Source organism: Perognathus longimembris, chromosome 4 (genome assembly GCF_023159225.1).
Source record: "Perognathus longimembris pacificus isolate PPM17 chromosome 4, ASM2315922v1, whole genome shotgun sequence".
NCBI lineage: Eukaryota > Metazoa > Chordata > Mammalia > Rodentia > Heteromyidae > Perognathus > Perognathus longimembris.
Window position 1 is genome coordinate 28,839,376 of NC_063164.1, and position 22,281 is coordinate 28,861,656.

The 22,281-nt window shown below is 40.5% G+C and overlaps 1 protein-coding gene across 1 annotated transcript in view; it reads left to right on the forward strand.

Moving 5' to 3' along the window:
• Mpp4 (MAGUK p55 scaffold protein 4) overlaps positions 1-21,328 on the forward strand; it is a 30,133-nt gene extending 8,805 nt beyond the window's left edge. The window contains exons 7-21 of the mRNA XM_048344960.1: positions 1,150-1,235; positions 2,746-2,817; positions 3,175-3,371; positions 3,932-3,996; positions 4,795-4,812; positions 5,980-6,018; positions 8,144-8,164; positions 11,672-11,686; positions 13,692-13,733; positions 15,914-16,084; positions 16,916-16,996; positions 18,275-18,368; positions 18,756-18,864; positions 20,032-20,166; positions 21,060-21,328. Of these exons, the coding sequence (XP_048200917.1) occupies positions 1,150-1,235; positions 2,746-2,817; positions 3,175-3,371; positions 3,932-3,996; positions 4,795-4,812; positions 5,980-6,018; positions 8,144-8,164; positions 11,672-11,686; positions 13,692-13,733; positions 15,914-16,084; positions 16,916-16,996; positions 18,275-18,368; positions 18,756-18,864; positions 20,032-20,166; positions 21,060-21,251 (1,337 nt within the window). The 3' untranslated portion in view covers positions 21,252-21,328. The remainder of the gene's footprint in view (positions 1-1,149; positions 1,236-2,745; positions 2,818-3,174; positions 3,372-3,931; positions 3,997-4,794; positions 4,813-5,979; positions 6,019-8,143; positions 8,165-11,671; positions 11,687-13,691; positions 13,734-15,913; positions 16,085-16,915; positions 16,997-18,274; positions 18,369-18,755; positions 18,865-20,031; positions 20,167-21,059) is intronic.
• Positions 21,329-22,281: the final 953 nt, after the last annotated feature.

The following is a 22,281-nucleotide window of genomic DNA, read 5'->3' on the forward strand; positions in this document are numbered from 1 at the left end:
TGTTTCTATACCTGCCACCTCATGTCCTTGCTACTCACAACCCTGTGAAACTTGCACATGGCCGATACCCCATAACCCTTCTAGCAAATACTAAGGAATTCCTAGTTGCCAGTTGTCTTGGCCTTCCTTCACTGTTAAGTTCATTTTGAATTGTCAACCACTTGTAATGCTGATGACACCTTCCATGATGTTTTTATCACTCTGATTTCCTGTTCAATGACACCATGCTGCTTCTCAGATCATATCTCAGACACCTCCCCTGACTCACCTATCAATTTTCAAGAATTTGTCTTTTTTTACATTTGTAAAATAAAGCTGACACATAGTTATTATGTATACTAATGAGGTACAATGTGACAGTTAGTTCATATAACATGTAATGATCAGATCCAATAAATTAGCATCCCATCACCTTACACATTTATCATTTCTTTGCATTGAGAGATGCTGAGTTCTTTTCTCTAGTTTTCTAAAGTAAAACACAGAAAATTGTTGTGAAGGAGTTGTACTGTGTTGTAAAACATTAAAACAAATTCCTTCTATAGAATTGTATTTTCGTACCTGTTACTAAACCCCACCCTCAACTTCAAGGCTTCATCTTAATCCTCAACTTTCTCTATAATTTCTATTTTTAAGAATACCTTACAGGACTGGGAATGTGGCTTAGTAGTAGAGTGCTTGCCTAGCATGCACAAAGCCCTGGGTTTAATTCCTCAGCACCACATAAATAGAAAAAGCTGGAAGTGGTGCTGTGGCTCAAGAGAAAGAGCGCTAGCCTTGAGCAAAACAAAACAAAACAAAAAAGAAGCCAGAGACAGTGCTCAGGCCCTGAGTCTAACCCCAGGACTGGGGGTGGGGGGGGAACAACCTTCCTACCTATTCATTTTTATTTATCATTTACCTTCAACTCTGACGTCTTTATTTTTAGTGTTTCTTCTTACCAGTGTTGTGGTTCCATTTTATATCATATTAGCAAAAACAAAAATATCACCACTGGTACTAATAAAGAAGAAAGTGGAACATGAATCTATTTCTGCAGTGGTGTAAGTTGAAACATGTTTGTGTTAGTGAATTTTTTAAGCAGCTATTGGGATAGAGATATCTGTTTCATTTCCTTGGACTCTGCCTCTTTGTGCTCCTGTTGCCTAGGGTTGCTGTACGCTGGAGACAAACTGGTGGAGGTAAATGGAGTTTCAGTTGAGGGACTGGACCCTGAGCAAGTAATCCACATTCTGGTAACTATTTTCTCTGTATCTTTCTGGTCTGGCCTCAATGAAATGCTTAGGCTTTGGTATGTGCCCTCTGCACTGGGGAAGCTTTCTACTTCTGGTCCCCAATTCTTGTGTGTTACTATGTAACTCACTGATCATCCTCCTTTATCCCCTAGAAATTCTGGCCCTGATAGGAAACATCCTTTTCCAAGATTCTTCTTAGGAGGATTTTCTGGACCCCGGACCCTCCTCCCTCCCATGGAGTTCATTGGAAACAGCCTGAGTGGGCAAAGTGGGGTTTGTAGGAAAGTCTCAATCTTAGAAAACCAACCTTTGTTCCCCTAACATTTACATACAGCACTGATCTGTTTACTTTCTTCCTCCAGGAGAGCTTGGAGGGGAGAAAGAGTGACCAGTGGCAATATATTGGGAGTAGACATCCTTGCTTGGCCCTGCCTCTGGGTTCCTCAGTGATTAGAGTGACAGATTTGTAGCCAGGTCCCATGGGCCTTTGGTCTGACTTAAGCTCCCATACCCTTCCTCAGCCCATTCCTTGAATCATAGTTCAACTATTACAAGTCGTACAATATAACCACACCCATCTTCTCTATGTATACCTCAAGTATGGGGTCGAGATGGATTCTATACATTAAGTAGGCCAGTGGTTCGCAAACTTGGCACATGTTGTTTAGGTTTTTACAGTATTGGCTTGGAAAGTGACCAAGGTAAGGAGTGAACCATAATGAATTATTTACAAGCTACTGCTACAAGATTCTGTGTAGCATGATTCTATGTGGTATTCAGTGTAGTATGCAAAGTCCCTACAAATGGACTACAAATGGATATGCATGCCTCTACCTTAGCCCTCCTGGGCCCAAGTAAGAAGAAAGTCTTATTATTTGCTAGAGTTTTTATGTCTGTCACAATGAATTTAGCAAGGGGACTCTTACCTTCTACATCAGATTAGGAGGTTCTCTTCTGTCTTGTCAGCTCAAGAAGTTTCCCATTTCTTTAAAAAAATTATTATTATTATCTTTAAATTATTATGCAAAGGGGCTTTAATTCAACATGAGAATAATACATCTCGATCAATGTCACCCCTTCTTTGCTCTCCCCTATCTTTCCCAACTTCACTTCATTTCCACCATTACTTTGAAAGCTTGTCAGTTCTCCCAGAAGACTTGAGAGCCCCTCATTTCCCCCCAAATACTGGAGCATCTGGTGCAGCAACAGGTGTTCAGGAAATACCTACAGAGTGAGGGGTGAGGAAAGAAGAGGAAGGAGAACCAGAAGATGAGAGACCTGTGGGAAGAAGGCCTTGCTGAGTGGAAGGTCCTGGGTAGAGACCATTCCTCAGTGTTGATTTTAATATCCAATGACCAGTACTGACATGGAGTTACATTATTTTCTAAAGTTTATTGCTTAGTGTTGTGTGTGATTGAGTGCCATGAAAGTCAACTATTTAGACCTGGACACATCCATTTATAACTCTTAACTCTGCTAATTTCCTCTTCCCCACCATGTCATTTTCTAGGCTATGTCTCATGGCACAATTATGTTCAAGGTGGTTCCAGTGTCTGACCCTCCTTTGAATAGCCAGAAGATGGTAAGATTTGACTGTGTCCTTTATGTTGTACACATGAATCCTCCAATGACAACTATGACTAAATATGATGTATAATCATCTGGTTCTCTATACTGTGTTGAACATGTGTTTAATACCAATGACCCAAGAGACAAAAACAAGGGAACATACTAAAAGGAGCCATATGGGATACCACACAGTCAAGAAGCAACATCAAAAGTGCTGAAAATTTGAGTATAAACATTTCAGTGCTAGGAGATTCTAGTCCCCAACAAACTTTTCATTCACAGTGTTCAGTGGTAAGGGAAGCCATGGTTTGAAGTCATGGCACCCACAAGCAAAGCTCTTCTGATGGCATCGTTATGCATCTGTCCTCAGGTTCATGTTCGTGCCATGATGGATTACTGGCCGGAGGAGGATCCTGACATTCCCTGTATGGATGCTGGGCTGCCTTTCCAGAAGGGAGAAATTCTCCAGATTGTGGACCAGAATGATGCCCTCTGGTGGCAGGCTCGGAAAATCTCAGACCTTGCTGCCTGTGCTGGACTGATCCCTTCTACGCACCTTCTGAAGAGGTAAGTGTGGGCATCCGGGCATCAGCACTCAGCCATCCAGAAATGCTTGGCCCATCAGGCTTCTGCTAGTGAGGCTAGCAGGATTCTCAGATAGATGAAATTATGAAGATGGGAGATATTTGGTAGGAAAAGGTCATGCTAGGAGTTGAAATCACGGAACAATTGCAGTATTCTCTCTGCATGAGTCTGGGATGTGAGAGTCAAGACAGTGCCTGAGGTAGGATGAGGGGAGATCACTGGTGGTAGGAGAGGAGATCAAGGTTCTAAGAATCCAGGATAGGCATTTTCAAGAATTATGACCAAATAGTGTGGAAAGTGTAAGAGAAGCTAGGAGTGATTGAGGATGATATTCAAAGTGGGAGCTCTTAAGGAAGAGAGAAATGGCAGCAAGAGCCAGGGCCCTTCCCCCTCTAGCACACTGGGGTGCCGGAGCCAGTGGACACAGGCATGACATCCCTCCTCACATCTGTGTTCAGTACAGCCTGGGTGGGGCTGAAATCAGTCACAGTAAGAACATGGGCACTATAGATGTCACCAAATCCCTGCTTTCTTTGGCTTAGGAAGCAGCGGGAATTCTGGTGGTCTCAGCCGAACCAGCCTCACACCTGCCTCAAATCCACTTTCTGTAAGTGCCCATCTGGTAACCTCAAAATTAGCTACTCCTCTGTCACAGGGCTGGATTCCTGCCTGAGACAGGAACTCTAGATGTCCCCACTGGTAATCTCCTCAGATGCCAGATATCCAAAATCCTACTGCAAGCATTCATTCCTCTGGATGGAGAAGAATTTTCAGATTGTGAAAACACAAAAGTTCTTCCTCCTCCTCCTCCTCCTCCTCCTCCTCCTCCTCCTCCTCCTCCTCCTCCTCCTCCTCCTCCTCCTCCTCCTCCTCCTCCTCCTCCTCCTCCTCCTCCCCTCCCCCCCCCCTCGCCTGAGCACTGTCCCTGGCTTCTTTTTTGCTCAAGGCTAGCACTCTACCACTTGAGCCACAGTGCCACTTCCAGCTTTTTCTATATATGTGGTGCTGAGGAATTGAACCCAGAGCTTCACATATACGAGGTGAGCACTTTACCACTAGGCCATATTCCCAGCTCACTTTGCTTTTTCTTATTGTGCTTTCTTCTTTCTTTCTTTTTTTTTTTTTTGGCCAGTCCTGGGCCTTGGACTCAGGGCCTGAGCACTGTCCCTGGCTTCTTCCCGCTCAAGGCTAGCACTCTGCCACTTGAGCCACAGCGCTGCTTCTGGGTGTTTTCTGTATATGTAGTGCTGGGGAATCGAACCTAGGGCCTCGTGTATCCGAGGCAGGCACTCTTGCCACTAGGCTATATCCCCAGCCCTATTGTGCTTTATTCTGAAAGAAAGAAGCGAATTAACTATTTGTGTGGTGTTTTTTTTTTCTGCTTCAATGATTTGTCTGTATCCAGTGATTTCTATGGAAGAAGGTAAGAAATAAGATTCAGAAACTCATCAAGTATTTTATTTCAACTGCTTCATATGTTTTATTTTTTAAAAATACCATAAGGAAATTGATGTTATTATTTCTACATTATGATGGAAAAGATGGGGCTTGGCAAAGGTAAATATGTTTGTACGAAGTTTCAGGTAACATATTCTGGATTTAAATGTTCCCTCAGTCTGATGAACCCTATGTTAAGGAATAAATTGTCTATCAGTTATTCCCTCTCCTTTATCCCCATATCCAACCATCTTGATGATGCATTATAATGTCACACATGCACACTTATCACACACACTTACTATATACACACAGAGAGAAAGAGAGAGAGAGAGAGAGAGAGTCAAAGCCAGGTATCTTTGCAGAGGAGAGAGAAGACAGAGCAGCAATGCCCTTGGCTACCATCCTTACTTTATCTTTCAACTTGGAAAGGGAGACACAAGACTTACAGAATGACTTTTGAAAACTGGTCTATCATACAAGCTTCAGCCCATGTCCACCAAGAATAGGAGCAGTATGACATAGATATGTAATGGCAGAAATGATACCAGAAGGAGGTGGAGAGGGGTAGGGTCTCAGCTACAGGTCAAGCCAGTTAACATTTATTGAGCAGTTAACATATGCTGGAGCTTTCCAATGCATTATCTCAGTGAATTCTATACTCTGTGGTAGGTATGCTTTACATTCACACTTACAGATAGAGGCTGAGTAGAGGCTTTGAAAATTCTTTTTTTTTCTTTGTGTGCTTTAGTTTGATTTTTGAGGCAGGGTCTCACTATGCAGCCCAGGGTGGCCCAAAACTGTGATCCCTCCGCTTAGCCGCCCACCTCCTTGCTTGGCTGCCCAATGCTGCTTAAGTTTTTTTTTTTTGGCCAGTCCTGGGCCTTGGACTCAGGGCCTGAGCACTGTCCCTGGCTTCTTCCCGCTCAAGGCTAGCACTCTGCCACTTGAGCCACAGCGACGCTTCTGGCCGTTTTCTGTATATGTGGTGCTGGGGAATCGAACCTAGGGCCTCGTGTATCCGAGGCAGGCACTCTTGCCACTAGGCTATATCCCCAGCCCCTCAATGCTGCTTAAGTTTTAACTACTTTATGTTGCAGTTGACATATCTTCATGTTAAGCTCTAACTTTCCCTTTCTATGCTCTTTTATAGAAGATGACATGAAGATTGATGAGAAATGTGTGGAAGCAGGTAACTTTTCCTCCACGTTGACTTAGCTATCACCAGGAGAATTATGATGCTCCTCAGCTATTGATTATTGGAAACAAAGGTGGCGCCAACCCTTCCTTTAAGAAGTGTGCAAAATGCCTTCCTGCCCCTTCCCCCCAATTCCAACATGCCTTTCCCTGTGGGTCTGTCTACATTTGGAAGAAGTACAGCTGGAGAAATTTTCCTAGACTCCTGCGAAGCCTAGGAAACTATTCTAGAAAACCGCCCCTTGGAAAAGATCTAGAAACACTGTAATCATCTGTGTTGCAGATACTGCTCATCTGAAACCCCTGTGGTCCTTGTGGAATAGCAGAGAATAGCATCATACCAAATATTTAAAAAGCAAAACATACAATTATCTTCAGGTTAAGTTTGGTACAGTCTTCTTGTAGTTTTGGGGTTGTTGTTTCTTTTTTTGCACCAGTCCTGGGACTTAAACTCAGGGCCCGGGCACTGTCCCTGAGCTTCTTTTACATATATGGCCTTCTCATTTAAGGTGATAGAAATAAGCATGTAGTAGTTGTTTATATTTTCTAAAAGAGTCACATGCCAAAATTTATGATTTGATATATAGACTGCAGAAAAATTATAATATGTTTATTTTACCAAGCATGCATTCTAGTTTTGAAAACTTAGGGCAATATTCACTTTCCTTCTACAATTTTAATTAAAATTTTATTAAGCAACATGTTCACATGATTCAAAAGCATATCCAAGTTCTTCTTTTTCCTTGTTTTCCTACTTTTTTTTTTTTTTTTTTTTTTTTTTTTGGTATTAGGGATTGAACCCTGGGTCTCCAGCATGAAAGCAAGGCTTTATCATTGAATCGCATTCCTAGCCCTTCAGCTTTCTCTTTTGAACCAACAAATGTCATCTGTCTCTTCATATCCCTCCAGACATATTCTCTGTATACAAAAACAATGATGCAGTCTCTTCCTTTCTCACCTCCAGCTTTTTGTACCCAAACATGAGAGCACATACCTTTTGATATGTACTATACACACTATTCTGTTGCTGTCCTTTTAATTACATATCTTAAAGATGATTCTTGTATGTTAAAAAGGTAATTTTATGGGGCTGGGAATGTGGCTTAGTGGTAGAGTGCTTGCCTAGCATGCAGAAAGCCCTGGGTTTGATTCCTTAGCACCACATACACAGAAAAAGCCAGAAGTGGCACTGTGGCTCAAGAGGTAGAGTGCTAGCCTTGAGCAAAAAGAAGCCAGGGACAGTATTCAGGCCCTGAGTTCAAGCCCCAGGACTGGAACACACAAAAAAAAGGCAATTTATGGACATGTCCAATTATTTCAGTTATAAGCCCTGCTATTAAATAGCTTTATTTATTTGTTTGTTTGTTTGTTTATTTTGGCCAGTCCTAGGCCTTGGACTCAGGGCCTGAGTACTGTTCCTGGCTTTTTTTTTTTTTGCTCAAGGCTAGCACTCTGCCACTTGAGCCACAGCGCCACTTCTGGCCATTTTCTATATATGTGGTGCCGGGGAATCGAACCCAGGGCTTCATGTATATAAGACAAGCACTCTTGCCACTAGGCCATATTCCCAGCTATTAAATAGCTTTATAAATATATCATTTAACACATGTGAGCAGTCCTTAGACGCAGTGTTGCCTGATATAAGGATATAATAGTCCCTATATCTTTCAAATTAGCCTATGTAAATTCTAGTTCCTTATTCTTTTAGTAGTTGTTTCAACTAATAAGATCTTTCTCAACCCTGCCATTCACGAGCTCTTTCTTGCCACGTTCCCTTGCTGTGGCTGCCAGGCTGTGCGGGCAGGCTGCATCTCTTCCACCTCCACAAGCTCTCGGGCAGCAAAGCCATGCTGTACTCAATTCTCTGTACCAGTGACCCTGTGATGACCCATTTTCCCTTCCCTCTAGTCTCTCTTTTAAGTTCGTTGAAATTGAAATTCTCTTATGTATTTTATGTTGCTGCTGCATCACTGATTGTAGTAACATTCCACCTTTTATGAATCCTATGTATCTCATATGTACCATAGGGAAACTGCTAACTTGACCATGAATGTCAACTTGGTTTAGATAACAGTATAATAACATTTTTTTTTGCTTTTTACGTACCTGAAAAACCACAGATGAAGAAACATTTGAATCTGGTAAGTAAAAGATGTGTATTTGGTAATGATTTTTAAATGTGTATATTTCCTAACTTTGTATAACTTAAACACATATCTAGGGCTATGATATAATAATTATTCAAATGTAATAGGAAAATAATAGTAAAAGTAAAAACTAATCATGTTGGATGGTAGCTATGTGAATTTGCTTCACTATAGTACTACTATCTATAGGCACCCCATAATATCATGTTGCAAACTTTACATATATACATAACATTTATTTTAAAACTAAATTAACAGTAGAGTTGTGAGCTATTATACATTTCAATTAACCTGTGCTTCTCCTAGGGTCAAAATTGTTGCCAAGAGGGCATTTTGGAGCCCTATAGGGGCTGACAGGATTGTTTCATAGATTGGGGCACTGCCAGCTTTTAACTGGTAGTATCAGGAATGTCAGGCATCCTACACTGTACACAACCACCCTGACAATGAGGGGTGTCTCTTCTCACACCATAGTGATATAGTTTTCACAAGATCTAACACAAACTATCTATTCTGGAGGGAGGCATTCAAACAGAATAAAGACCTTACAATGATCAAATATCTTATTAGACACATTCTGTATAGTCCACATAGATGTGAATCCAATGGAAAACATGACATCTATACTGAATGCATTTTCTTTTTCTCTAATACATTGTTATTATTGATGACATATAGTAAATATGAATTATCTATTCCTCAAAAATAAAATAGATTCTACAGAGTGTTTAAAAAAAAAAAAAACAAACCTGGCTGGATGCTGCTGGCTCATGCCTGTAATCCTAGCCACTCAGGAGGCTGAGAAGTGGAGCCAGAAGTAGAGTTATGACTCAAGTGGTAAAGTTCTAGCTCTGAGCAAAAAAAAAAAAATCTCAGGAGCATTGCTCAGGCCCAGGCCCTGAGGTCAAGCCCCAGGACTGGCACAAAAGACAAAAACAAAAACAAAATGCAAAAAGAAACCCACCAAATAAAAACCCACTGGTAATCTGTTGTACCATGTTAACATTCCCATATCTGATTCAAATATAAAATGTTCTTCATCTTCTCCATTTCATTAGTCTTGAATTTATTTGGCATATTATTCCTACTTTGGTTAAAGCAATTTCCCTTTTTTATCATATACAAGTAAGTTTGGTCTATCATTACTTAGAGGAACAATTCTTATTTTCATGTCCGCCTATTCCCTTTGTTTTTCTGTGCTTCCTACAAGGAAAATGTTATAATTTTTCTCACTTCTTTTAAATCTATGGCCTTTTTATTTAAGTAGATAGAAACAAGTTGTTTATATTTTCTAAAAAAGTCATACCCCAAAAATATATATAAAGTATATATATATATATAGTTTGTTTGTTTGTTTGTTTTTGCCAGTTGTGAGGCTTGAACTTAAGCCTGGGCACTGTCCCTGAGCTTCTTTTGCTCAAGGCTAGCACTCTACCACTTGAGCCACAGCACCACTTCTGGCTTTTTCTGTTTATGTGGTACTAAAGAATTGAACCCAGGGCTTCATGCATGCTAGACAAACACTCTACCATTAAGCCATATTCCCAGCCCGATATATATATACATACTTTTAAAGTATAAATGAATTCCTTTTTATTCTTCCTTTATATTATAGTTAAAACATTGTATTGATTTTTTAAAATTTCATGTATGGTATATCACCTATGAATTCATTTCATAATACTAGAAAGATTGCTACAAATACTAGTTCTCAAAAGACATTATTAAGGGGCTGGGAATGTGGCTTAGTGGTAGAGTGCTTGCCTAGCATGCACGAAGCCCTGGGTTTGATTCCTCAGTACCACATAAACAGAAATGGCCGGAAGTGGCACTGAGGCTGTAGCTCAAGAGATAGAGTGCTAGCCTTCAGCAAAAAGAAACCAGGGAACATGCTCAGGCCCTCAGCCCACGCCCCAGGACTGGCAAAAAAAAAAAAAAAAAAAAAAAAGAAAAGACAATATTATGACAAATGGAGTTAAGCGCTACTTTCCATTTACATTGTTTCTAAATTCCTATTTTCCATTAGATGCTTGGCCCATTAGGGGTAATTTAACAATCTACACTTGGTGTTATATTTGTGGTTAGCTTATTCTATTCATCACTATGTTGGAACCCACACTAAAGCTGTACCTGAGGTTCAGTTGTATTTGGAGGTTTGAGAAAAGAAAAGCAGTGTGATGTAGTGGATAGGGCCAAGAACTTGTGTCACATTGTCCAAATGTGAATGTTGGTTCTATTCATTGTGAACTTTCTGACATTTCATAGCCTTTTGACCTTTACATCTCACATCTCTAAAATGGAAGCAATAATTTACATAAACCAAGCACTTAGGATGGAACTCAGGGCCCAGAAAGTGCTACATGAGTGTTATCTGATGGTATAAATATGAAATCTTGCTCCTTAGGGTGGCCAGCACCTGGTCCAGACCTCCCCTGTGGTGAAGTACCCCTTCTTCATGATTCTCAGTTGAAAGAGTGAGAACTCTCAAGAACTTTCTGACCCTGGCTCTCTTCCAAGCTCAATTAAAGCAATTAGCACCCAATTGGTGTATTTTCCAAGTAGATAACCCTTGGCAGTCATTCACACTTTCTCCTGTTACTCAAGCCACTTAGCAGGCGGTTAAGGTTCTGTTTCTCTCTCTGCATTGAATGAAGTATAAAGTAACCTTTTTGAGCTTCTCCAGAAGTGATATGGACAAAATACAGAAAAAATGATTGTTACAAAATGTCTAGACAACAAACAAACAACAACAACAAATCCCTCAAACAATGAGCCATTTAGTGCTCCTATTCCCTTGTCCTTAAAGGGCCTGCTGGAGGTGGAAGCCTGTGCCATTAGACATAGCCAGGGCTCAAGGAAGAAGATGCTTAGATGGGAAACTACTATAGCATCTGACCCACTGGCCCAGCCTCCATCCACTACTTCCTCCCCTTCAGAGAACACAGCAAGATGGTCTCTGGGGAGGAGGGAAGGCACATCTGTTGCCTTCTTGTAACTTCTCTTTCAAGTCCTATTTTGTGCCAATCAATAGGATATTTTTTAAAAAAAAAGTATAGTCAGGGAAAGTTTTGATAGATAATATATAGAAAAAATTACTGTTTCTAGCAGCAGAGTCAGGTTAAATGGATTTCAAAGTTCCCAATGACATGTTGTTCATTTGCCTTGCCAAATCTTACTCAATTCACAATCTTTGCTGATGGTAATATGAATGTCTTTTTTTTTTTTTGCCAGTCCAGGGCCTGGACACTACCCCTGAGGTTCTTTTGCTCAATGCTAGCTAGCACTCTACCACTTGAGCTACAGCACCACTTCCAGCCTTTTTTGTTTATGTGGTACTGAGGAATTGAAACCAGGGCTTCATGCATGCTAGGCAAGCACTCTACCACTAAGACACATTCTCAGTCCAATATGGATGTCTTGACATACCATTTATCTGTACTTGGTCTTCTCAAAGGCTTAACTTTTTCATGTTTCTCTCTGCACTTGACCATATATATCCAGAGGAACTATCAGAAGGTAATTTTTCTTTTCTATTCCTAGCTGTACTTCACTGATCTATTTAAGGTCTTTCAGCAGTGAGTGACTTGACAGAAAATCAATTAAGAGGAAGAGTTGGTATGTTCAGGGTGAAATAAATGATTAAATAAATATTCAGTTTCACACAACACATTTTAAATGTATAAGGAAAGTAATTCCACTTTACAAATATGCAACTTGGTAGACATTTGCTTTTAAGCTTATTGACATACCTCAGTTAAAAAATATGCTTACTTATCAGAAGATGGAACTGATATAAGTATGCTTTCTGCGTATTTTAAGACTGCATTGTTTAAACAAAAGACAGTTATATATTTCTTATCACCATATGAACAAATGTTCTTATTATGTGTCAATGATCTTTTTTTTTTTTTTGACTCAGGGTCTGAGCACTGTCCCTGGCTTCTTTTTGCTCAAGGCTGGCACTCTGCCACTTGAGCCACAGCGCCATTTTCTGGCCATTTTCTATATATGTGGTGCTGAGGAAATGAACCCAGGGCTTCATGTATACAAGGCACACATTCTTGCCACTAAGCCATATTCCAGCACCTATATCAATGATCATTGTATGAATGATAAGTGACATAGTAAAATAAAACAATCTGAAAACGACATTCTATAACATGTTATATAACTCCAAGGCCCCAGGGGAAGCAGCAGCAGAAATCTGAGGTGCTAGGCAGTGTCCTTCCTGCCTTTGTCCCATAGTCCTAGACATTCAGAAATAATTAGCCACCATAGAATAAATGTGTCTAGCAAACTGATCAACGAAGACCTTCAAGAACACACCATATCTGCAAGTTAACACCAAAGCCAGATTTTAAAAAATAAGTTTTCTTGGGTGTGTTTAAAAATGCACCCAGTTTTTATTGTGATTCAGTATCTTTTCTGTGGTCTCTCTTTTTCTTCTCCTTTTTCTTGGAGAGATTCTCATTGTGTAGGTAGTTCAGCTGGTCTCAGACTCACGATCTTTCTGCCTCAGTTTCCTGAGTGCTGGGATTATACGTATATGTTACCCCTCCTACCTTCTTTCTTACAACTTTAAACAAATTCATAGAACCACAGCAGACAGAAATCATTTAGTATGATGAAGTTCTGCAAAGTATCTGTAGTTTGTTGGGTGTGAATAGGAAAGTGCTGATAACATTTTTTGAGTGAGAAGATGATACTAGGGATTAAACTCAGAGCCTCTTACTTGCTTAGCAGGTGTGTTATCACTTGACCTCCCCCATCTTATGCCCTTTTTGCATTTCTTTTGGTGAGATGTAGGGCTTGAACTCAGGACCTAGATGCTGTTCCTAAGCTTTTTGCTTAAAGGCTAGCACTCTACCACTATAAGCCACAGCTTCACTTCTGGTTTTCTCGCCAGAAAACTGTGATAAAACTCACTGTGGGGGCTGGGGATATGGCCTAGTGGCAATGGTGCTTGCCTCGTATACATGAGGCCCTAGGTCCATTCCCCAGCACCACATATACAGAAAATGGCCAGAAGTGGCACTGTGGCTCAAGTGGCAGAGTGCTAGCCTTGAGCAAAAAGAAGCCAGGGACAGTGCTCAGGCCCTGAGTCCAAGCCCCAGGACTGGCCCAAAACAAAACAAAACAAAACAAAAAAAACTCACTGTGATAAGAGTCTCACAGTTTCCTTCCTGAGCTGGCCTCCAACCAGGATCCTCAGCTCTCAGCCTCCTGAGTCACTAGGATTACAGGCATGAGCCAGCAAAACCCAGTACATTTGTTATTTTTGAGGTAGGGTCTCATTTTTGCTTTGGGCATGCATAGGTTGTCATGCACGCAACACTATGCCATCCTCCATCCTCCATCTGGACTTCCCAAGTAGCTAGGAATATAGGTGTGAACTACCACACCTGGCTGCTGAGAACAATCTTAATAAGACATCCAAAGATAAAATAATATGAAGCTGATTTAACATATTCATTCTCCTCTGCTCTTATGTATTCTGTTTCTGCCATTCTCTGTGTTATAGACAAGGACGAATTTGTTGGCTATGGGCAGAAGTTCTTTATTGGTAGGTGATTATTTGTGAGTGGATTTTTGTTACTGTTAAGTTATATTCATCCTAGCGTAAGGCTAGGATGATATTGAACATTTCCAAACTTGTTCCTTGTCCTGTTTTTTCTATGCCTGTTTCTATCTTAGCAATAGTCTAGCCTATTGATTATTTGATTATTGTTTCACTGGATAGCTCTTAATTATTTGTCAGAGCTCAATTGATTTTCTGCCAGAATTTTCTATTACCTACTTATTATACTCTAAAGATATAATTTTTTCTGATTATTAAACTCACCTTTTATGACCACTTTCACCTGGGCAGAGTTTTCTTAAAGGAAAGGCATCTGTCATCTAAAACCCTCTGGACTTCCTTCTTCATGAGGCAGGAGAAAACAGCTAAGCTGCGGTTTGGAAACTGGAACATTGGCTCCCAAGTGTGGATGCACTATCATTGGGAGAGCTTTAAAAATACAAGTGGCCACCTATATGCATTGCTTCCAGAATATCAGCCCCGGCCATTAGATAATGTTAAGCAGTAGAAGAAGGCCTTAGGGAAGGCTGAGTGGTGGAAGCAGCTGCAAAAGGAGCCTGAGTGGAGTCAGTAGGGCATGTGCGTAGGGGACAGTGGAGGCCCAGGACTGGTGGTCAGACCCAGAGAGATACCTCACAACCTTGACAGAGATATTCTCTCATCTCGCGAGTGCTCTGACACTGTGCCAGGCTCAGTATTGTTGGTCCACCTAGCTCAGAAGCTGTTGGTTGATACAGTAAAAGCAAACATATTAAAGATGATAAAAATCCAGGGATGTCACTGCTGAAGAAGGGAGTTACAGACATAGAGCATGCAAAGCTACAATGAATCCTGTGATATTGGAATCATATTGTAGGTATTTGTGTAAACTTGTGGTTTTCAATATAAATAAATACAAAACAGAGAGAGACAGATAGGGAAGAGGAGAAAAGCAGAGAGACAAAGACAGAGTTTGTAGCACTACATATTGAGAGGACCTGACAACAGCTCTGAAAATCAAAAAATCCTTCTAATTCAACTAGCAGATAAAGGATTCTGGAGTTCAGAAATCACGATTAAGAGGCCCAACTTTGACACTGATTCTAAGCAACTGCCTAGGCTTTCTATGTCTTAGTTGTTGATTCATCTGAAAAATGTGAGTGAGAAAGAATCCTGCTTCCCTGTTTCCACCTTGGCCCCAGCCTCTGTCATCTCACGCAGACCTCTGCATTGGCCTCTGTCCTCACCACTATCCTCTGCCTGAGATGACCTCCCTACACTTTACACCCTCCCCACAGTGACCAGAGCAACTCTTCAGATACAGAAATCATATCACATCCTCCTTCCCCCTACCCTCTCCAACATGCAATGGAGAGAGGATCTACTATGTAGCAGAGGTCTGTTACTATGCAGCACAGGCCTCTAACTAAGGATTCTCCTCCCTCCCCCCCCCCCAAAGGCTAAGATTACAGATGTGTGTCATCTCACTTTAACCACAACCCAATAACTTGTCAAGGCCCTTTGAGATCTGACTCCAGTCTGGTTTCCTACCATGCTTTCTTACCCCTCCTCCAACTCTAGGAGCACATCTTTGTCTTCCCTTTGAGTCTGTGCTTCTCTCAACTAGGATTGCTCCCCACCCCCCATGAGGCCTTACCAGGATTGGTGACGCATCCACCCATCTGCTCAATGCCATCTTCTCAGACACTTGAACTGAGACACCCATCCAAAAGCACCTTGCCATTCTCTGTTCACTTATTCTTTTCCTAGGCATTTAGTTTTGCTGTTTGTCTTGATATCTTCTCTCTCAAGAGTTATGGAGTTATAAGGAGATGACTTGAATTAGTTTACTAGTGCATTCCAGCAATCCTGGCATAGAACAGATGTAGCTTCTGCTCTCTTTTGATATGCTTTTTTAATCTTCTAACTTCAGATAGACGTATATTTATTTATTTATACTTGTCTACATGTTTGTGTATATTTTTATATTTATATACATTTGTTTTTGTTTTTGTAGCAGTGCTGGGAATTGAACTTAGGCCCTCATGCTTGCCCTTAGAGTTTTACCACCCAAATAAGACTATATGAATGAGCACTTTAGGGCCACGGGCAGTACATTTGATCAGACTTGCAGCAAGAAGTGTGTGAGCTGGATCTTACGGTCTGTGTGTTCGCACCCTCCCCAGCTGGTTTCCGCCGCAGCATGCGCCTCTGTCGCAGGAAGTCTCACCTCAGCCAGCTGCGTGCTAGCGTGTGCCAGGCAGGCAGCTGCTACAGTGCAGTGGGTGCCCCCTACGAAGAGGTGGTAAGGTACCAGCGGCACCCCTCCGAAAAGCACCGCCTCATAGTGCTGGTTGGTATGTCCCAGCATGCACCTCTTTGGGAAGCTATCGTAGATTTAGTTGTCTTGCATTGGGAGTTGTAGCAAAAGTAAGACCCTTTATGGACTTCTGTGTAATTATATATGTACATGTACATACATATATATAATTAAATGTAATATGCCATGATGTGTATGGACTTATAGAATAACAAGTTGCTGTATACTGTTATAACTGAGATGGTTTTGCCTATTAAGAATTTGTTCTAGAATCATAGTATGCCCTCAGACTGAATCATTAATCTGTATTAGGAAAGCCAATCTTTAAAATTCATTTCCCTAAGAAATCTGTAGCCACTTCCCTTAGAAAAAAGTACCTGAATAGTGTTTTACTCTTCTTTCTTTGCGTTGGTACTGGGGTTTGAACTCGGAGCCCTATACTTCCTAGGTAGACACTGCCACTTGAGCCACTGTCTCATTGCATATATCCCCAGTGCCAGAAGACAGAGCAAATATTGAGCTGGGTGACCTGGTTTTGTGACCAAGATCTGCAACGTTGGTCCTTATCGCAGTCAACACTTAGACTGTACTGCCATCCTTTTGGTCTATTAAGCTGTGAGCCAGGCTGATGTTCCAGAGCAGAATCTGTTTGACAGAGTTCTGCGATGACCCTACTTTGCCTCTGAATGTTGGAGCAGTGTGGGTTACTCCATGGGTCACTGGGAAAATCCCCAAGAGTTTTCTTTTGCTGTTCCAGTTCACAAGAACATTTGTTCTCAAATTTCTGTAATGGAATAACTGAAGTGATTTTATCACACAATTATATTTCCACATTTAATGACTTCTGCATGTGATCGCTTGGGTTTAGGACCTTCTGGTGTCGGAGTCAATGAATTGAGAAGACAGCTTATTGAATTCAATCCCAACCATTATCAAAGTGCTGTGCCACGTATGTATGTTAATGTTTCTTCCACAGTGGTCCATGCTTAGTTATAACTTTACTTTCATCTTGAAATGTACTTCTTTTATGAAACTATGTCATACTACCTTTCTTTCTTTCTTTTTTTTTTTTTTTTTTTTTTTGGCTAGTCCTGGGCCTTGGACTCAGGGCCTGAGCACTGTCCCTGGCTTCTTTTTGCCCAAGGCTAGCACTCTGCCGCTTGAGCCACAGCGCCACTTCTGGCCATTTTCTGTATATGTGGTGCTGGGGAATCGAACCCAGGGCCTCATGTATATGAGGCAGGCACTCTTGCCACTAGGCCATATCCCCAGCCCCTACCCTTCTTGTTAAAGTATAAGATATAAGGGATAGTCCCTAAGTATTTCTTTTGTTTTGTTTTTGTTTTTTGCCAGTCCTGGGGCTTGAACTCAGGGCCTGAGCACTGTCCCTGGCTTCTTTTTGCTCAAGGCTAGCACTCTACCACTTGAGCCATAGTGCTACTTCTGGCTTTTTCTATATATGTGGTGCTGAGGAACCGAATTCAGGGCTTCATGTATACGAGGTGAGCACTTTACCACTAGGCCATATTCCCAGCCCTGTTTCTAAGTATTTCTTACTATATTTATTAAAGAAAACTGATTTACTCACATGTACCCAATTAGGCTTTAAAAAGGTGACTCTGCCTTTTTCCCATTTCTTAATAATCATACACATGACCTTTCAGGAAATATAATATTTAGCAATAAGGGCTAACATTCATTTAATACTATTTTTTCTGGCATTGTACTTGATATTGTGCTATTTTAAAATTTACATATAAAAATTTAAATACAGTTATAAATAGGATTACTCAATATATGGTGGCTTTTTAAGTCTAATTTTCTTTTACCAAAGACTCCTTTCTTTCAACTACTAAGACATAATCTTCCTGATTTTTCTCTGCATTCACCTCACTTTACTCAGAGGTGTGTGTGTGTGTGTGTGTGTGTGTGTGTGTGTGTGTGTGTGTGTGTTTATGCTTTAAGATACTGGAGAACTAAAATCCTAAAAATGTAAGGTATTGTTATGTGCTTTATATTGGAGTTAATACTTCAGAGAAAAAAATACAAAGTATTCTAAGAACATCAATTCAGGATTTCATTTTTTGGTTCTAGAACTTATCTATCTGTGTATTCTCATTTATTTGTTCTGATTGGGCTTCTTTATGCAAATGCATATTGGTAACAAATCAAAACATTTTGAAGACACTGAAACCTTTCATTTCCCCCCCCCTTTTTTTTTATACAGATACTACTCGTTTCCCAAAGAGTTATGAAGTGAATGGACGTGAGTATCACTATGTGTCAAAGGAAGACTTTGAAAGCCTCATATATAGTCATAGGTAAGGTCTAGAAGAAAAGCTAATTATTATATAAGGTTATTTGACCTTCAAAATAACCTCCGTTTCTATGCATGTCCTAAAACTCCTGGTGGTGGTGTAATTCCTCTGGCGAGTTAAACAAGAAACATACATTGCTACACTGGCATAACAATTCATTGATTCTGGAAAGGGAGTGGAATGAAGCTGCAAGCTTAAGAACATTTAAGGAAGTAGATACACGTCTTGGGTCTCCCAATATATTTGTTTCCACTGCTGAATATCCATTCATTCTTTTTGTACTAACAAAGTCTATTTAAGTTCAGTTCCATTGGAGTTTGCCTTCATGTTACTATGATTAATATTTTGCTTGTAGAAAGAACTTTTGTTTCTTTTGTCCCATCCTGGCAGGATGTTGGAGTATGGTGAGTACAGAGGCCACCTGTATGGAACTAGTGTGGACGCTGTTCAGGCAGTCCTTGATAAAGGAAAGGTCTGTGTCATGGACTTGGAGCCTCAGGTGGGTCTGTGGCAGGATGTTCCTCATCTCTTCTGAGTCATGTGTACATGTCAGCCTATGTTGTTCCTGTGCAGCAGGTTATAGCCAAGACATTGCATTGTTACCTTTGGAAGAATAAGACTGCTTCTCATGTCCCAGGACCAGGGTGTTACTTAAGTGTCAGTGGCTAACATCTTGTTTTGAGTTGGTGAGGGAGTCTTGCTTCTCAGACACAAAACTAGAACTAGGCCCTGCCTCTGAGCTCTTTTGATCAAAGATAGTGCCCTACCACTTTGAGCCACAACACCACTTCCGGTTTTCTGGTAGGTAAGAGTTTCATGGATTTTCCTACAGGGGCTGTCTTTGAACCTGTCTTTGAATCCTCAGATCCAGGCCTCCTCCTGAGTAGCTAGGATTATAGGCGTGAGCCACTGGTGCTCCGCTAGGCCCAGTTGTTATGATCCTTGCTCTTTAGTCATTTAAAATGTATATTTTGTGTGCTAAAGGGAATCTCGGGAAGAGAGCTATGTTCTCCTTGAGTCAAGGCCTGTGGTCAGTGTGAAAATGGCAGAAATATCTAATGTGAGGTAACAGCAGAAGGGGAAAGCCTGAGTGAAACAGAGTTGTCTATCTTGGGTTTCTATTTTTGCCTTTGTTGTAAGGTATTTTACACTGGATTCTCTCCTCAGAAAGTTTCTGTTATTGATCTAACTTATTTGCTAGTTAGATTTCAGAAATTAGTCATAACTACTAAGAGACTAGATTTTTTTTTTTTTTTTTTTTTTGCCAGTCCTGGGCCTTGGACTCAGGGCCTGAGCACTGTCCCTGGCTTCTTCCCGCTCAAGGCTAGCACTCTGCCACTTGAGCCACAGCGCCGCTTCTGGCCGTTTTCTGTATATGTGGTGCTGGGGAACCGAACCTAGGGCCTCATGTATCCGAGGCAGGCATTCTTGACACTAGGCTATATCCCCAGCCCCAAGAGACTAGATTTGAACCTTATTTTGTTTCAAGTGCCCTACCTTTTATTATTAAAATATTTCTTTTTAAGATGGAAGAGTTGGGACACATAAGACTGTACTCTAGCTAAAATGTAACTGCTAATTTCTGGCCTTAGAAAATTTGAGAACATTCATGATGACTATAGGTAGTACTTCTGCTTTTAAGTGAATATTTAATATTTCTCTGTAGGATATTCAAGTGGCTCGGACTCAGGAGCTGAAGCCCTATGTCATATTTATAAAGCCATCTAATATGAGTTGTATGAAACAATCTCGGAAAAATGCCAAGATTATTACAGACTACTTTGTGGACATGAAGTTCAAGGTAGATGAAGGATAAAATCATTTCATGATGTCCAGGATGGGTGGGCAAATCCAGGTCAGACTGGGCTTAGCTAAGGACTGTGGATCTCATTGTCTACCTTACTGCTTCTTTCACTCTCCCCTAAGAAAATCTGAGTGAATGGTTTGACTTAAAAAATGACTGAATCATTTTTATAGGAACTTACATTATGTAATTTTGTTGCTAATGATACTGATAGCATACCATCCTCACGTTAAAGGTGGCTATTTGCTATCTGCCAAATAATGTCATTCTTAATCAGATTAATTAATATGCTCATCTGGAATTGTTTTAAAATGGTGATTTTTCTTTGGCTTAATGCTGTATGTGGTTGAGCACTTCAAGTATGTAATGACATTATTATATAAACTATTTCAAATCTTACAAAACTGATCAGAGACACATGGAAAAAGATTAAAGGTTAAAATATAAGTTTTGTAGTTTGAAATCGAGGCTGTTTAGCTGTGCTTTGTGGTACATACTCGTAATCCCAGAACTCAGGCAAAGACAGGTGGGTCACAATTTCCAGGTCAGCATAAACTACAGAGGAGACAATGTCTAAAAATTTATTGTTGTTTTTCTTATTCTGGTCCATGAACTTGAGCTCAGGGTCATGGAAACATGTTTCCAGTCCAGCATTTTGCTGGTTACTTAGAGATGGAGTCTCCATAATTTCTCTGCCTAATCAGGCTTCAAATGGAGACCCACCAAGTCTCAAGCCATGTGAATAGCTAGGATTACATATGTGCACTTTAGGGCTGACCTAATTGCTTTTATAACAAGTTTCACACCTGAATATGGAAGCACAACAAACTGAGTTACTTTTCTGTTTGCCTCATTAAGTCCATGGCATCCATATTTTATTTCTCCTGAAGGATGAAGACCTACAAGAAATGGAAGAGAGAGCCAAAAAAATGGAGATTCAATTTGGTCAGTTCTTTGATCATGTCATTGTGAATGACAACTTGCAAGATGCATGTGCCCAGTTGTTGTCTGCCATACAAAATGCTCAGGAAGAGCCACAGTGGGTACCAACAATATGGGTTTCTTCTGATACACAGTCTTAATCAGTTCTTCTGCCTAACACAGAGTTGTAACATTGCCCTGGCTACAGGGCTCTGGCTGGCTGCAACTGAAAACAATATCTGATCCACTAGAATGTGTGTAACTTATAAAATGCTATTTATTAATTTTATTTGAAAATTGGGATTCCAGCTTATTTTCTCACAGCTGGGCTCTACCATTGAGCCATGCTTCCAGCTGTGCTTTTTATAATCCCTCTTTTCTATTCAGGCTTGCTTTGGACTGTGGTCCTCTGGATCTCAGCCTCCAGAGTAACTAGAATTATTAGTGTGATCCATGGGAATTCAGCTGAAAACTTGAAATTTGTTTTGAAAATTGTATGGTTATAAATGGTATTGTATAGTTATATGGAATTAATCTATTTGACTTTTTAGGTATCACTTGTTCCCTTTACCTTATATCAAAGAGTATGAATAATGTTAAATCACTGAACCTATGAGAACTTTTTATAGATTTCACATGTTTTTTTGCAAAATTCAGGTAAAAAGACTTTCTTAAATAAAACAGAACTCCAGAAACTATATACTTTATAAAAGTTTTCTATTTTGCAAAACTTCTTTTCTACAAAAAGTGCCTTACCATCTGAGCAAGAGGAAAGTTAACATACACATTTCACATCTATAGGAGCAGTACTGTCTTTTTTTTGAGCGGGCTACAAGTAAAAAAAAAAATTCTTCTCATCAAAAGTCTAACAATAATAGTTATTTTTCCTAAAAGCCATTATCTATGTGTACACTACAATTAGGAAAGGAGGAGATTCGTGTGGGGGTTAGCTACAACTCCCTTTTCCTGCCCCTCATTTCTGCAGCACTTCCTAAACCTTCATAACCTAGAACTCTGCACAACCTCCAAATACTTGTTCTTAAAGCGAACAAGTATGCATAAACACACACACACACACACACACACACACACAGATTAAGTGGTTTTTAGTGACACTCCTGTACCGCTCAGGTTTTGAGTTGTAGTTCTTTGTGGGAAAGCTCTCCTAAACTTGATTTAGTTGTGGGTGGA